The sequence below is a fragment of the Gopherus evgoodei genome, chromosome 6, assembly GCF_007399415.2.
Source record: "Gopherus evgoodei ecotype Sinaloan lineage chromosome 6, rGopEvg1_v1.p, whole genome shotgun sequence".
Lineage (NCBI taxonomy): Eukaryota > Metazoa > Chordata > Testudines > Testudinidae > Gopherus > Gopherus evgoodei.
In genome coordinates this window covers 132123845-132141662 of record NC_044327.1, presented here as the reverse complement: position 1 = coordinate 132141662, position 17818 = coordinate 132123845, and the positions used below count along the sequence as shown (strand labels likewise).

General features: G+C 45.0%; 1 protein-coding gene across 3 annotated transcripts in view; it reads left to right on the top strand.

The window, feature by feature from the left end:
* The window catches only part of FAM219A (family with sequence similarity 219 member A), a 156213-nt gene extending 141037 nt beyond the window's left edge, over positions 1-15176 (top strand). For 2 of the 3 annotated variants that reach the window (XM_030565817.1, XM_030565815.1), the window contains exons 4-6: positions 7329-7409; positions 7823-7877; positions 11440-15176. In XM_030565817.1, coding sequence (XP_030421677.1) covers positions 7329-7409; positions 7823-7877; positions 11440-11598 — 295 coding nt within the window. In that variant the 3' untranslated portion in view covers positions 11599-15176. The remainder of the gene's footprint in view (positions 1-7328; positions 7410-7822; positions 7878-11439) is intronic. The other variant, XM_030565816.1, reaches the window with a different exon arrangement.
* Positions 15177-17818: the final 2642 nt, after the last annotated feature.

Sequence of the window (17818 nt, the reverse complement as noted above, 5' to 3'; positions counted from 1 at the left end):
ACCACCAGAAACCGCCCCCTGCAAAACCCCCTTTTGCCTTTGCCACAGAATGCTGATTTGTCTCAGAATGCTGACTCCATATTATCACAAGATTAGGAAAATACCGCACGCTCTGCCCACATGCAATGGGTGAGGGGAAAAGGGGAAGAGAGAGTCCTCCACCAATGCGAAACAAGTAAACAAGGCTGTAAGCTATGCATGATGCTGTAACTGAAAGAATAAAAAGGTTGCCACGCCTCACGGCGGGGCGCTTTCCTGAACACACAAGCTGTCTGCGTCTGGTTCCTTCCCGCATCTGGTGACCCCGACGTGATTCCAGCCCTCCGTACCCACCGGCCGGTCGAGCCGTGGTGCACCTCAGTGCGTCTTTGCGCACTCCCTCGTGAGTATGGGGGGGGACTTGTCCGTGCAACAGAAGGCTCATGTGAAAGAGCTGGTTAAGTTACTCAAGGTAACTGGTCGCATAACAGCATCACAGCAACATGTGGAGGATTTGCTCCATGTTATAGAGGTTAAGTGCCCTTGGTACCCCGAGAAAGGATCTCTCGAGGTTTCTGACTGGCAAAATGTGGGCGAACGGCTCCTAAGGGAGCCACGAGCTCCCATCCAACACATCTTGCTGTGGCAACATTGTGCAGAGGCAATCGGGCGTTTGTGAAAGGAGGCGCCCCCGCTTGCCTCTCCCACCCCTACCCCACCTCCCTCATATGTCACGGAGGTTGAAACCCCAAGTCCTGCACCCAGGGCGACAGCCCCTAGTCTAGCCCTCTCTGAGTCCTTGCTGTCGTCGCCCCCTCCCTTTTGCCCCCTCCAGTTCCAAGCGCGGTACAGGCTGCTTTCGGCCCCAGCTGGCTGTGAAGGAAAAATATAGACAGAGGCGAAGCAAAGGAAATACAAGTTACAGAACTGAAATTACGTTTGCAAAGCTTAACTGTCCAGTAAGACCCAACAGTGTGCCTTTGTGACCCTGGAGTCGGAAGCCACAGGCAGCCGACCTGGACTGGAATCTCTGAAAAAGACGCCGCAGGAGATTCCAGGGTGTAAAAGAACAGCCCTCCCAAGAGCAGAAGCATGTTGGAAATTCTGGACAAGCTGTATACAGGATAATCTCCCTTCCACCTCTCCCCCTCCTCTGAACATTACACACAGAAGTGGCCAGTCTGGACGTACCTGTGTAAGTATGAAAAAAGCTTCGGGCTTGGGGCATTAATATTTTCCTGAGTGATGTGGGAGCGTTCCCAACACTCTCCATTGTTGTTTTATTATTTTATTAATGAAGCTTCAAAATTCAGTTATATGGTGTATTTTCTTTATCTTCCCCCAGCGATCCTGTAGTGTCAGCCTGATCACCTGACACGAGGGATAGATTGGTAACAGAAATTTGTCACAGCTTGGTGAGCAATTTAGAAGGGGGGAGCACTGCAGAATTTACACCATCTATTTGTTTTACCCTTGTTATTTTGTGTTTGCCTTGCTTGGTACTGTTGGTGCTATATGTTAAGAATTGCATAAGTAAAAGTATGCCTTAATAGGATAAGGAAATGCTATTTGGTTCTGGTTCTGTTCTGTTTAACCGGTTACTGTTGTTTTTCTGCTCTGTATACATTTGGGCGTTAGGAGTGTGGGCGGAACTGAACCTCTCGTTCGTAATTCCTTGGAGTGGAAGCCAAGAGTGCGAGGAAGCTCTGAGGTTGAATTGAGATCCTTCTGTCCCGTCCCCTGTAGCGGACAGTGTATAGAAGTGGGAAAGTCTGACTTAGACTGTAATTCCCTCTGCGCTCTGTGTAATTTCTTTTTTCTGTTTAAGTGTCAGCAGACAGATGGGTGGGTCTCTAGGTAAACTCTCTAAAGGGGTTTGGATTTTTGTTCAGGTGGCAAGCCTCATGAAGGAGAACTCGGGTAGTCTTGTGAGTAAGAAGGTTTAAGAAAAAAGACCAGGAGGGGTGGGGGCTAGTTAAAAAGCCCACCCTCCTAGCTAAACTAGTAGTGGAACAAGTTGGTGCCCATGGAAGGGACGGTTCAGCAAAAAAAGCAGGATCGGGCCCAGGCAGGCAGGCAACAGAGAGAGAAATTGAAAAGCAGGTTGAAAAACTTTACGGGTGTAGTGGAAGAAAAAAGTCAGTAAGTGTAAGCATGGGGATTTCAAATACCCAGGACTTACTTGGCATGGTGATTTAAGTTGATAAAAGTGGCTGTTGGGAGACAAGCAAGTAATTTAAGGGAGAGTAAGAAGTTAACTCTGTAGTTGCTGGAGGAAACAGCAGTTGAACTTTGTAAATATGCTAAAGAAAAGGGCTCTTGGTGTCTGCGAAATGTTTGTAAATAAATTTAGGCAAAAAAATTATTAAATTGCTATTATTTGGTTTGGCTATGAATAATTTAGTTAAATTAGCTGAAGAATGTATACAGTGTTATGTAATTGAAAACCTAGGCTGCTTATGAAACAAATATAAGAAAATATGGGGTAATTCCTCTGTTCTTGCCTGAAGTCAACAAGGGTATTTGTATATTTCAAGCGATGATTGTCTACCCAGAAGGGGTGGGTAGACCTCTGTTTTTTGTCTTTCAGATAATCAAAAAAAAACTAATGCCAGCTGAACAGCATTCAACGTATCATGCATTTACTGGCACAACAGGAATTATGTTTTGTGTTCTATGTCCTGTCTTGTGGTGTTTGTCTCGTGGCCAAAATTGTTGTGTTTAATATTTTCATAGGATAGTCTAGTTAAAATTAAATAAAAGGGTTAAATGCAGATACTTGTTTTATTCCCCTTTAAAATACAAGGTGTTTGGATAAATCAAAAAAATGTAATACACTAAAGTCTAATGCATTTGCTTAAGTAAGAAACAGAAATTGTTGTTATAATTTGCATGCCAACGGTCTTTAAAAGCAAAGACATGAAAAGTTAACCCACTCCCCATATTGTACATGGAATCTTTCTGGCTGCCTCAAATTTCTAGCCAGAGGGCTGGGGATGGTGGAAAGCCATTGGACTAGAGGTTGAATTCAATGAACTCCTCAAAGTGGGTGTGCTTGTTCTAGCTCGTTGCTCCAAAGTTCTGTAATAAGGTTATTTTAGTAAAAAAGTATGTGTGACATATATTAAATAATAACACTAATGTACTGTATAATGGCAATGTTTACGTGTTCGTTGCTGGGAAAAGGTGTATAAGTAAAAAGTAAAAGTTTCCTTTGCAGGTTAAAGGAAGCCAAAAAGGGAAAACAAAAAAAAAAAAAGAACAGAATGAGTTAACTAAAAAGAAAAAAGAAGCTAGGAGACTGTAGATAAGACACTGTCTCCATTCAAGGACACTGCTCACAGCTAAAACTTGGCTGATAACCAAGGAAAGGGGGGTGGGGCTTGAATGTGCCCAAGCAGCTATGAGATTTGCAAAACACTGCCAGGCACTAATGAAATGTGTTAAGTTTCTTTTCTCACAGGTAAAGAAGCGCTACCCAAAGACCGAATCAGCCCTTGCCTTCCCGGATGCCCTTCAATTAGCCCTGGCAGGCTTTGTGGGCTCCCTGTCCTATCATATTGAGAAAGATCCTCGCCTGCATGCCATTTGTCACATTCCCACTGTATTTTGTAATTTTTGCCAGCAAACCCCCATAATTAATGCACTTACAGTTTTTACTGATGGCAGCCCCACCCGCGGTGTGGTTTCCTGGCGTTCTAACGCACAATGGCATTCAAAATTTACTACTCCCCAAACCAGCCCTCAGCAAGCAAAACTTGCTGCTCTCTGCTTAGCTTTTTCTCACTTCCCCAATATTCCACTTAATGTTATTACAGACAGTCTTTATGTTGCAAATGTTGGCACTGCTATAGCCGGCAGTTATGTTACTCCACTCATGGAGCGGTCACTCCTTGCCCTTTTCCTTACCCTCCAGCAATTGTTACGTGCCCGGACCCATCCCTTCTTCATTGCACATATTCGTAGCCACCTTCCCCTCCCCGGAATGTTATCTGAAGGCAACACTTATGCTGATGCACAAGTGCGCATTTCCTGGGTTCACTCCCCTACCTCCAGCCACGCCTTTCATCATCAAAATGCTAAAGCGCTTGCGCACCAATTCTCCATCCCATTGGACGAAGCTAAGGCTGTTGTCCAACAATGCCCGCAGTGTTCCTCCCTTCATTCCTACCCTCCCACTGGCGTTAACCCCCGTGGCCTCGGTGCCAATCAACTTTGGCAAATGGATGTTACACGTTTTCCCCCTTTTTCCCCTTGGAGTTTTCTTCATGTTACTGTTAACACTTACTCAGGTTACCTTTGGGCCACACCCCATAAAGGACAACGTGTTCGACACGTTATCAATCACTTTGTTCGTTGCTTTTCTGTTATGGGCATCCCAGCCAAGCTCAAAACAGATAATGGGCCTGCATACTGCTCTCAACAATTTGCTGCATTTTGCTCCCGTTGGGGCGTTGTGCACACCTTTGGCATCCCCTACAACTCACAGGGCCAGGCCATTGTGGAGCGTGCCAACCGCACCTTAAAAACAGCTCTCCTCCAACAAAAAACAAAAGAGGGAATTCCGCCCACCTTGCCAGACAAGGAGGAGTGGTTAGCACACGTCTTATATACAATCAATCATTTAAATCTAGCACACGTCTTATATACAATCAATCATTTAAATCTTGTTTTTGATGGTACCCATTATGTTTCCCGCTTACAAAAACATTTTAGGTGCAAGGAGGAACTCCCCGCCCCAAAAGTGACGTATCGGCAGCTCCCCGGCACTACGTGGAGTGCCCCAGTTCCTTTGATAACCTGGGGGCGGGGATACGCGGCCGTCAGCACACCACAAGGACCGGTGTGGGTTCCAGCTCGTTACATACGTCCGTGGAAGGAGGACCCCACTTGCAACCCACAGCATGGCGTGGCACCAGAGCCTTAGCGATCCCATTCCTGATTTTAACCCGTTAATAACTACAACAGTGACTTTGTCTCAAGAGCGATACCGCGGTCCTCCCAATGCTCCAGTGACATGGGGGCAGATGAAGTCTCTCTCCCAACAGGCTGACCACCTGCTAAAGCAACAAGATAAGGAGAAGTCCCCGGAGAATTTTTTACTTGCCCTTATTGCTTGCCTAAATGCTAAATTTTGTGTGATGTTATGTATAATGCCTTGGCCACCTCCTTGGTTGACATACCTGGCTTAATAATTAGTAATAGTAAAAATTTTAATTGGTTAGCTTGCTTAGCGGTTAAAGCTCTTAATGCCACGTCTATTGCAGTGGCATTGCTTAATGAGGAACAAATGCAGTTACGTCATGGATTTTTGCAAAATAGAGCTGCTATTGATTATCTTTTGCTTCTGCATTATTATGGTTGTGAAAAAGTTAATAATATGTGTTGCTTTAATATTTCTGATCATTTTTATGCTATTGACAATCAATTAGCCATTATTAAGAATCTTACTGCTCAGATTCAAATTGACAGTGACCCCTTTTCATCCTGGTGGAACTGGCTATCTAGCTGGCTGCCGGGATGGGGTTGGCTACATCAGCTAATAACCTACGGAGGACTCTGCCTCTTATTCCTCGTGCTCACCTGCTGTGGCATTCAGTGCATTCCCTCCTTAATTTCATTGTGCACCCAAGGGTGCCCATGGTCCAAACAAAAGCCTGCCTTTTCCTTTTAAAAACAAAAGGTGGAGATGTAGGGATCGGTCCTGGCTGGCAAACCACCAGAAACCGCCCCCTGCAAAACCCCCTTTTGCCTTTGCCACAGAATGCTGATTTGTCTCAGAATGCTGACTCCATATTATCACAAGATTAGGAAAATACCGCACGCTCTGCCCACATGCAATGGGTGAGGGGAAAAGGGGAAGAGAGAGTCCTCCACCAATGCGAAACAAGTAAACAAGGCTGTAAGCTATGCATGATGCTGTAACTGAAAGAATAAAAAGGTTGCCACGCCTCACGGCGGGGCGCTTTCCTGAACACACAAGCTGTCTGCGTCTGGTTCCTTCCCGCAGAGGTTTTTGCAGTTGAGTTGTGCAGAAGAGGGGTGGGTTGTGTGTTGTATGCAGTAGGTTTCCAAGGAAATTAACCAGCTTTCTTTTCAGGAAGATCCTGAATCTATGTTCTGTTATTTAAATCTCATATTGATTAACAATATTAACTTGTATTCAGTCTTCATGCGACATCTGATGATTCCAAAAGCTACTATAAAATAACTAACTATAAAATATTCTAGTCCATTGGGGTTCTTACACTACATTCATCTCCCTGGTATCAATTTAATTATTATGCTAAAAGAAACAGTTTTAAGAAAAATCACTGTGAAAAGGAGCAGTTTCTAGGTATCTCCTTATTCCAGTTCATAGAATCATGGATTATTAGGGTTGGAAGGGACCTCAGAAGGTCATTAGTCCAACCCCCTGCTCAAAGCAGGGCCAATCCCCAACTAAATCCCCAAAGGGCCCCCTCAAGGATTGAATTCATAACCCTGGGTTTAGCAGGCCAATGCTCAAACCACTGAGCTATCCCTCCCCCCATCTTTACTCCTTTTGCTCTTCCCTCAGCATTTGGAGCAGCCTTCCACTTATCCATCAGAAACCTCTCTCCTTCAGAGCAAGCCTTAAAACCCATTCCCCACCCCCCCCAAGAGTCCATAATGTATGTCTTGCCAAACTGTTGGCCAGTATTGGATTATTGTCCTAGGACGGTTTTTGAATGTTAATATAAGAACTCTTAAACCCCTGGCAGATTTAGTACTATGAGTGGCCTGGTAAATCTCTTGGGTTTTAGCTAATGATTTCCTCATGTAAACATCTCCATTTCAGGGTGGGCAAGAGCTAAATTCCATAAAGCCAGAGATTCACCCATTTTGAAAATTAGAGGTACTCACAGCCACTGCCTCCTGAAGTCTCCTCATTATATTTGCTTATTGGCTAATGTAATCCCTTTACTACTACCAAAAAGCATTCATCCATCACAAGCAATTCTAGCGGAACACGTCCACCAGATGAAATGCTAGAAAGTACCAGCTGTATCCTTCTGTGAGGGAGGAGTGCACTTCCAAGACATGGCTAGCTCATTCGTCTGCGAAAACTGGCCTGACAGTTAACCAGAGATAAAACTTGGTTCCATTTCATTGTAAAACATGAATTCCTGGCATATAAAATATTTTTTTCTAACACTCTCAACCTAAGCAACTTCATGAACAAGACAGGATTGTTCAAAGAAAATGACTTTCTGTAGAATGCGAAAGAACGGATTCTCCGATGATCTGGCTATGTTATGACTCCGTCTCAAGTGTTAAATGGTTCTGAGTTTAATTTTGTGCTTAATGGAAAATTTTACTTCTTTCAGGCTGGTTGTTCCCAATAAAGGCTATTCATCACTAGATCAGAGCCCAGATGAAAAGCCACTGGTAGCACTGGATACGGACAGGTATGCAAAGTGTTAATTAACTGTACGATTGTATATCAGGATATTGCATTGTGTCTTGCAAGGAGTGTAGTGTTGAAACTCAGGAGTCCTGAGCTCCCAGGCTCCTGCTTGCACCACTCATACTTGTTCTTCTACCGACTTACTATAACCTTGGATAAGTCTCTTAATCTGTCTGCCTGTCTCCATAGATGTGAAATGGATATGCAACTATTCAGTTTCAGACTTTTTAAAACGGGGGCAGGTGGAGTGCTTTGAGATGTGTTGATGAAAGCTGCTACATACCTATCTAAACTTCCCTGTGCGTGGAGTTGAGATTCACGATAAGGACAAAATATAGAGAGGCAAGACGCTAGCAAGAGAACAAGTCTCTTTAACTGTTTCCTTCCCTTTGCTGTATCTTTTCTTCCCCACAGCGATGACGACTTTGACATGTCCAGATATTCCTCTTCAGGATATTCTTCAGCTGAGGTGAGTTACAATCTCTTCTGCCTGCCTTGCCATAGAGGCTAATTATTGAAGCAAGAAACTCCAAAATTGAGCTGGGCAAAGAATTTAGCAGCAGCACTTTATTCCAAGATTCTTTTTTTTTTTTTAAAGATGGCAGGTGCTTCTCCCCTAGCTGAGCTCTCTGGCTTTCTCCACTCATCCATTTGAGATAAGCATAATTTTCCCCACGGGATGTCCTCACATGTGATCTTAGCACTGCTGAAATTTTATCCCATAGCTGTCAGAATTTGCATTCCGTGCTGGCAAACCTCCATTATATGTTGCCTTGGCACAACAGATGCGAATGTGCTATATTGGAGGCCATGGCAGACTTGATAACCATCCACCTGACATGTACAAGTGCAGGAGTCCCTGGGATGCTACAGTAGTGGTTGGTCAGAGCTGTCTATATATAAAAAACGTTGACACGTGCTATGAATATCAGGGTCGCTTTGTGATCAAAACTGGGGCAAGGGAAGGTCCAAGAAGACTTGTATAGAAGTTCTTGCTGTCTCTTCCTTTGGGAAAAAACTGAGAGTTCAGTATTGTTGATTCTTCAACCTTGTTTCCTAGTACATTTCAAACATCTGTAGTGAATCAGTTGCTCAGCCACTGGTCCATATTTGCATAACCAACTAATCAAATTAAGCTTAAGCTGTTGGGCGGCCCATTTTCACATGGAGGCCACTGGAAACTGCTTCTCCTTCAATCCCTTCTTTGGCCAAACCAAAATCAAACCTCCAGGAGACAGCTGGGAGCCAGGGTCAAGTCAAGAAATCTGGAATGTATAGAGGTCCCCAAACAAAGCACGCTGTTACAGTCATGCCATCAGATCTGGTCGGCTAAGCAAGGTCAGGCCAGATCAGTATTTGAATCGGAGACCTCAGAGGAACACCTATGGACCATGGGTAGTGGTGATGATTTCAGCAGCTCTTCCTTCTGGATCAATGCTAACACAATGCCCCTGCTTGGTGTGAGGTGCTGTGCTTCTGGAGGTTCATTTTGTTTTAACAAGGTCTTGTCTACACAGGGAAGTTACTCTGGAATAAGGTAGGGTGTGAATTTAAAGCACTATAGCTGTTCTGGAATCATGTGGACACTCTTGGTTCGGAATCAGCGTGTCCACATTGGGAGCTGTTTCGATCAATTTCCCTGCGTACTCAAGATCTGAGATGTAAAACAGAAGTCTTGATCACATGTGACCATTAAAGGTCTCACAGCACTCTTTTTTCAAAGGGGTGAGGATTCAGTCCTGGTGTCCTGGCCCAATTCCAGCTCTCCTTACTGCAGATATCTCCTGAAGTTTCAATTCGATATGATATTCTTCACTTGCTGGTCTAAGTTGCAATACATTGCTTTTGCAGCAAAGAATCCTGTGGCACCTTATAGACTAACAGACGTTTTGGAGCATGAGCTTTCGTGGGTGAATACCCCCTTCATCAGATGCATGTAGTAGAAATTTCCAGGGGCAGGTATATATATGCAGGCAAGCTAGAGATAATGAGGTTAGTTCAAGCAGGGAGGATGAGGCCCTGTTCTAGTGGTTGAGGTGTGAAAACCAAAAGAGGAGAAACTGGTTTTGTAATTGGCAAGCCATTCACAGTCTTTGTTTAATCCTGAGCTGATGGTGACAAATTTGAGCTTCAGTTCATCTGCAAATTTGACACCATCAGCTCAGGATTAAACAAAGACTGTGAATGGCTTGCCAACTACAGAACCAGTTTCTCCTCCTTTGGTTTTCACACCTCAACCGCTAGAACAGGGCCTCGTCCTCCCTGATTGAACTAACCTCGTTATCTCTAGCTTGCCTGCGTATATATACCTGCCCCTGGAAATTTCCACTACATGCATCTGACGAAGTGGGTATTCACCCACGAAAGCTCATGCTCCAAAACGTCTGTTAGTCTATAAGGTGCCACAGGACTCTTTGCTGCTTTTACAGATCCAGACTAACACAGCTACCCCTCTGATACATTGCTTTTGTGCATTGTTAAAGAAGAGCTGTTTGTCCCACAACAGGGCTGCACTTGGTGATGGCTGCAGTAAACCCCTGTTCATAGGTCATGTAACTATTTGTGAAAAGTGCAGTATAAATATTGGCTCCCTATTGCTGCATGAGAAACTCAAACATACTTTTCTAAAGAGTGGTGTATTGGTGCGGCAGAACTCGCCACCTACGCATGTTGGCTTCAGGGATTCACTCTGGGTTCATACTTGGCAAGCTCTGAGCAATAAGCCTCCCTTTTTTTAATACAGAGACTTTTATTAAAAGCAGAGTTAGGAGGATAGCTCCCTCAGAAACTCTTAATTTTAATGGTACATTTTAGAATTAAACTCTGCACTAATGAACCACAGGGAGCAAACCCCTTGCAAACAGGTGGTCCAGAATTGCACTTGGTAGAGTTCTTTCCACTGGCAGCCATCCTCCCTCTCAGCCTTTTTTTTTAATTTCCTTCCTCCAAGAAAAAAAATAATGGCTTTGTGCAGCCTCAGTTAGCAGCTCTCTCATTGTGTAGAACGCCCTGCCCCTGCCATGCAGTGCCAGGCAGTCTGCCCTGGGCTGGGGCCCACCTCTGAAGTCTGAAAGTCAGGAGCTCTTCAAGCAATGCATGAGACTTGACAGGTTCACGTGGCCACCTATCACTCTGGCTATGTCTACACTACCACAGTAAGTCGACCTAAGCTACGCTACTCCAGCTGCATAGCTTAAGGCAACTTACTGCGGTGTCTGCACCACACTGGGTCAGCTGGAGACACTCTCCCGTCAACTTTCCTTACTCTTCTGGTTCGGGGTGCAGTACTGGGATTGACCGGAGAGCAATCGGTGGTCGATTTGGCGAGTCTTCACTAGACCCGCTAAATCAACCCCCGGCACATCAACTGCCGGAGCATCGATCCAGCCGTAGTGTAGACATAGCCTGCGTCTACACTACAGCTGCTGGAGTCATTTCCAGCTCAAGGGGACACATCCGCACTGGCTTTGATCACCGAGCTAGCCCACTAAAAATAACAGTGTAGTGGCGGCAGCATGGACTAGCCACCCGTGTATAATCCTGTCCAAGATCCTAGAGAACGTACTCAGGCAGCTAACCAAGCCATGCTGCTGTGGCTACACTGCTATCTTTAGCACCCTACCTCGATCAAAGCTAGTATGTGTATGTCTGCCCCAGCTGGGAACCACACCTCCCACTCCAGTGTAGGAGTACCCGGTGAGGCAGGGAAAACGAGAGGCTTTCAGCAGCATAAAAGGAGCCAGGAATTGTAACTCTTGGCAGCTGGGAAGGAAGTCTGCTTTGGTTCAGTGGTATTGGGTGGAGGGCGTTTGGAAGCGTTCCAGGCCTCTTGTTTGGGTTGAGAGGAAATTGAAAGGGAGTGGCACCTGGGGATGCAGCTGGGACTCTGGTGGGATATTTTTCTCTGCTGGGATGTTTGGCAGCTGGGAATGGAGGACAAATATGTCACGTGTTCAGGAAACATCCTCCCATTCTGCACCATTTGCTGGGGGGAGTCTCAAGTATTTGACTGTTTGTCTCTTTGTCTGCAGCAGATCAACCAAGACTTGAACATCCAGCTGCTAAAGGATGGTTATCGGTTAGATGAGATCCCAGACGACGAGGACCTCGACCTAATCCCCCCTAAATCAGTCAACCCCACCTGCATGTGCTGCCAAGCCACCTCCTCCACCGCCTGCCACATCCAGTAATGAGGACGGCAGGCTGTGATCAGTGCTTTCCACTATAACTGTAAAACTTAACAGCCATTGCTTCCTCCTATGGTAGGACGTGCACCTCTTTGTGTTCATGGAGCCAGGAGAAACCAAAACTCCATTTTATGGTTGGTTGATGAGTTATTTTAAGCTATGGTTAACAGACGTGAGCTGCTCCAAGTGCCAGGATGGAGTCTGGGCAGTTGGCTGGTCTGGAAAGCTAATGCAAATGGGTCCAGTGATCCCTGGGTCTGGGCAGGCTCTGGGTATGATTTGTAAAGTGTATGTACTGTATTGAGAAGGATCAGATGTGGCTGCAGTTAATCCTATCCGTCAACTGAGTCTAAGATGTAAGGTCGTCTTTCTAACCCGGGGAAAGGTCATTTTTTAATTCATTCACTGAAACTGATCAGTTTGTGCCAACCAAAATTGTACCTGAATAGGAACAGAGTGGAGTATTCTAGACTATGGCAGTGCTGCCGGCAAGGATCAATATAGCCTAGAAATCAGTTACACACAAACCGTACATGTAGGTGGAATTTCATTCGGGGTTAATACCAAACTTTACTTGGACTATCATGTCACAGATCTGATGTAACCGACTGTTATTTCCATTTGAGATTAGCACCAAACAGATAAAATTCCGTCCACAATCCATCCATGCCACTCCTCATTCAGTTTACTCCCAGGAGTAAACATACCACGTCCATGAATTCAGTCCAGTCGTATTTATTGGGTTTTGCCTCCAGTGTTTAAGGGGAATTTTTGAGGCCTAGCTGCTGGCAAAAATCACAGTCCTTGTCTATTTAAGTAAAAAATATGTATATACCTAGGAAGAATCATAATGATACAGTCTTAAGGTCAAAACCCAAAAAGCAAGTTGAAGAAAGCACATGGTTTTTACAGTACACAGAGGTTCATGTTATCTTGACTTTGAGCCTATTGAAGAGATTTACCAACACTGGATATCTGTGCATTTAGTGTTGCCATATATTAGCAGGATCGGGAATTTCCAGCAGCGAGAGGATTGAGCAGGTTCCCATCATGAGACGCATGAGGGAAACTGCTGTCACCCCAGCTCTGCCCTCTTCTGAGCCAACCTTAGCTGGTGTTAGGGCAGTGCTGGAAGTGAAGGAACAGTTGTGTTTGCACAATGCTGTTCGTGTTCAGGAAACATGTCTCTAAGATCAGTAGATTTACTCCATCGCCAGTTCAGGTTTGTTTTTAAGGCCAGTGAATTTCCTGAATTACGAACCATATTGGCCTCCTGATATTTCTTTTAAGCTTTTGGTGCAAAAGGTGCCCAAGAGTCAGGTGAATGTAGGGCCTGCGCTTATTATGCCATCAGATTAAATTCCTTGACATGAAGCATAACAGCATATTCTTCTGCTTCGTCAGGAGGGACAAAAACTACTAACCTTGCTTTCAGTGCTTGCTTCGGGTATTGGTGATGAAAATATTTGAGGAGAACTAAACCATTTTTCCTTTTAAACTTCTTTTGGGAATTCCTTCATAATGCAACACATATGCTTAAATTTCACCTTCCTGGATTCTAAAATCCTTGTGTAAAAGTTAGATGCAGTCAACTGAATCTTTAAAAGGACACTGTCAGCTGCTTTTAATAGCTTGAATCAGTGTTGGCTTTTACTCTGTGTATGGCAAGATGCAGCATACTCTAGTGGTTTGAGACAGGATTAGAGCACTGGGTTCTAGAGCACCACTCCACCACTCACTTGTGTGGCCTTGAGCAAATCACTCAAACTGTGTTTTCCCCCTCTGTAAAATGGCAGAATACTTACCTACCTCACAGGACATTGTGAGGATAAGTTGCCGTAGTTTATAGCACTTTACATCTATAAGTGCTAACTGCCCTTTGCAAATCCTCCAAGACTTTTGGAAACTGAATATTTCCCTATTCATCTTGCCCTTTTTAATCACTTGGCAACTATTGAGGTGGAAGTTTTCCTAAACATTTCTAGAGAAGCACAAAGCATCAGCCATCATGTGCCCGCCTCATCTATGATGCCAGCAGAAATGGTGCTCAGCTTTGGGAATAACTAGGCAGAAGAGGAGCTCCCACAAAACGATACGTGTAGAGAGAAGATGGCTTTTGATTCTTGAGAGTAATGAGTGGGGAATGTGGCCAAATTTTTTTTTAAGTCAAATTTTGTACTAAAATTATTTGACAGTGTCCCTTTAAAGGGCTGTATTAATAGAGGCTTTCAGACTGCTGACTAAAACTTTATAAACTGGGACTACATAGTATAGTATTCATACGAACACCAACATCATCATCATAGTCATCCTCTGGGACAGTTTTCATCACATCAAACACAGCTGCTCAAACTTTGCCCAGCTGGGAGCATTGCCTGTTAGGGGTCTGGTGCCCCAGAGCTCTGCACCTAGTTGGTATTTAACTACAATGGCATGGCCTGTGCCAGACTACAGGTCCCAGCATGCAAAGCCTCTATCCTTATACCAAGCGTGTCCTGGTATGCAGATCAAGATGGAGCACTCCATGCTGGGATTAATAATCTTCATAGGCTGCCCCACCATATTAAAGAAGAGACCTCACTTGCTGATGTGATGAATATTGCACCAAGTTAGCAGGAGCAAACGCTTTTATTTCTTCTGGTTTACATTTTTTTCGGCCTCCTGCCCCAAATGCATTATTTTAATAGCCCACTCCACTCCACCCCCTGCAGGCACACACCACCTTTTGGGCTGTGAAATAAACACATGCTTCCAGTTTACCCCTTTAGGATGTGGGTGAGAGAGATGCTCAGTGTTTGGGGAAGATAGGAGGGAGGTGAAGACTATGTTTAAACATTAATGACACTACAAGTACTTTCATGATATCTACAAACCATTCTCCATGACGGGCGCTTTCTGCAGTTGTAAGGAAATGCCATGCTGAGTTTGTTTCATTCCCCATTCACAGAGGGGTTTGGTTGCACAAACAGCTGTCTTAGCATGATCAGTGCAGATCCATAAAATGGAAACTTTTGGCTTCTCCTCACTCTGTGCTTTGTGTCCATGTGTTTCACCAGGGGGAAAAACTAGACGGGGTAGAAAGAAAAGCAGTTATCAATGTAGGGTTGGATTCAGGAAATGCATTGAGAAAATGCACGTGGCTATTACAGAAAGTTGACCGATAATCCTGCTCCACTATGGCTTGTCATGCAGAATATGAACTTCTTGTTGTTTTAAAAAAAAGAAAAGGACTCTGTTGGGAGGTTGGGGAGGGGTATTAATCTTAAAAATGGCTAGTTAAGCCTGGCTCTCCCTGCATGGCCTCATGTCCCAGCCTTTGATTCAGTGGATGGCTTCTCTTGCTTCATGCCAATTGAAGGAGTATATTAAACTGTACCAACAGTCCCTGGCAATGTACCTGGAGATTCTGTAGCGCTGTTTCTCAGCCCCAGGAGACGAGGAAGAAAAGGGAGGATGTCTCTCACTTTCCACTTCAGCTGGAGAACACATTTATAAAACTGCCAGAGTGTTCTCATAGAATCATAGAATATCAGGGTTGGAAGAGACCTCAGGAGGTCTTCTAGATGCCTCTAAAATCAAAGCAGGACCAATTCCCAACTAAATCATCCCAGCCAGGGCTTTGTCAAGCCTGACCTTAAAAACCTCTAAGGAAGGAGATTCAACCACCTCCCTAGGGAACCCATTCCAGTGCTTCACCACCCTCCTAGTGAAAAAGTTTTTCCTTATGTCGAACCTAAACCTCCCCCTCTGCAACTTGAGACCATTACTCCTTGTTCTGTCATCAGGTACCACAGAGAACAGTCTAGATCCATCCTCTTTGGAACCCCCTTTCAGGTAGTTGAAAGCAGCTATCAAATCCCCCCTCATTCTTCTCTTCTGCAGACTAAACATTCCCAGTTCCCTCAGCCTCTTCTCAAAAGTCATGTGCTCCAGCCCCTAATCATTTTTGTTGCCTTCCGCTGGACTCTCTCCAATTTTTCCACATCCTTGTAGTGTGGGGCCCAAAACTGGACACAGTACTCCAGTTGAGGCTTCACCAATGTCAAATAGAGGGGAATGATCACGTCCCTCAATCTGCTGGCAATGCCCCATGTCAGCAGACTGCTTGAAGCAGGGCACTTGATATCCCAATACATCCCTTATTTCAAGGTGAGTGTAGTCACACTAAGCCACGTGACGTTCTCAAGAAGAGTCTTTCTTTGTCAAAAGTTCCCTCTTCCAACCCCAAACTCTCAAGGGCCACATTACAACTCCACACAGGGCGAAGGCCTGTGTCACCATTAGCTGAAATTATCATGCAGACGCTGTTTGCCTGACAATTTGGAAAATGTTCTTATATTGACTCTTGGGCCCCACAAAGTTATGTCCACTTGATGCCTCTAAAATCAAAGCCCTTCTGTTTGATGCATATTAGGGTTCTTAATTTTAGTCATCATAAAATGATGGAATTTAATCACATCCCTTCCTGTCTGTCTGGTGTTAACTTTCATATTGACTCTAGTATGCGAGGCCTCGGCATACAGATTTGGCTCGCCATCTGGGATGAAGACTGCCCTGTTTCCAAAGATTAACACCATAAATAGTTCATTCCCCTGTACGTCCACTAATGTTATATACGCCACCATGTGCCAGCAATGCCCCTCTGCTATGTACATTGGCCAAACTGGACAGACCCTGTGTAAAAGGATAAATGGACACAAGTCAGATATTTGAAATGGAAATATACAAAAACCTGTCCAAAATATACAATATACAAAAACCTGTAGGAGAACACTTCAACCTCCCTGGCCACACAATAGCAGATATAAAGGTAGCCATCTTACAGCAAAAAAAACTTCCGGACCAGACTTCAAAGAGAAACTGCTGAACTTCGGTTCATATGCAAATTTGACAGCATCAGATCAGAATTAAAGACTGTGAATGGCTTGCCAACTACAAAAGCAGTTTCTCCTGCATTGGTGTTCACACCTCAACTGCTTGAAGAGGGCCTCAGCCTCCTTGAGTGAACTAACCTCGTTATCTCCAGCCTGATTCTTGCCTGCATATTTATACCTGCCTCTGGAAATTTCCACTACATGCATCTGACAAAGTGGGCATTCACCCACGAAAGCTCATGCTCCAAAACATCTGTTAGTCTATAAGGTGCCACAGGACTCTGTTCCTTTTTACCATAAATAGGGAATCTCTATATTTTTGCCACACTGGGATGGGCAAGTGACAGTCCCCAAGCGGCAGGAAAAAACAAGAAGCCACGATCGCGATCGGTGGCAGCTCCACTGCGCCTCTTTCTTCTTCGGCGGCAGTTCGGCTTCAGGTCCTTCCCTCCAAGAGGGACCGAGGGACCAACCACCAAAGAGCCAGACGTGCCACCCCTTCCCCTGGGCCTCCCCAACCACCTGCTTGCTGCGCTGGTGCCTGGAGCCGGCCCTGCTCACAAGCTTCTCAACCACTGCGCTAACTTAGCAATGCACACTGGATAATGGAGCAGAGGGGGCTTCCTGGTCCACTAGCCAGTAGCCCTGCTTTAGTCCTCCTGGTGCCCTTTTTCCATGTTGCAGGTACATGTACGGAACTCTTTTGAAGGAAGGAAGCTTGATGTCATCTAACTAGGCCCCTGGCCTTAAGCTTGTCTGATGAGATGTTTTCCCAGCTATGAAGCCAATCCTCAAGAAGGGAGAGCCTGCTGAGTCCTCTGACATATGTTGCTTACCGCATTACTTACCTGGATTGAATTTTAGATGTTGTATCCTTCAGCTAGGCTCTTCTCTGTAATCTGTTCCTCTGCCCTTCCTGCCAGCTTATTTATTCTATCAGACCATGTGCCTTTGGGTCTGATGTGCTACTTTGGGTGTCTTGTCTGTGCCTGCCTAGAATCTGAATAAATAGCTGGGATGGAGCAGGGGTAGCAATGAAGCAGTGTCCCCACTGACTGGACTTGCCAGAACAGGCCTGGGCTAGTCAGGCTTACTCACACGCAAGGTAGGCCATACCGCTTCTCTTCAGCTTTGGTATCTGCCCTCCAACTCCCCTATCCCAGAGGAGGTGTTGGCTTCTCTTCGGCTGCATCCCATCTTGCATCTTCATAGCTCAGTTGCTCCCAGAATCTTTGTGTTGTGGTGGTTGTGGCACCTGTTCTTAGGCCTCATTGCAGCCAGTGCAAAGGAGTCTGAGAGGTTTGATAAATAAGCTGCCTGCTTTTTATGATGGAGCAGAAACGGGGAAG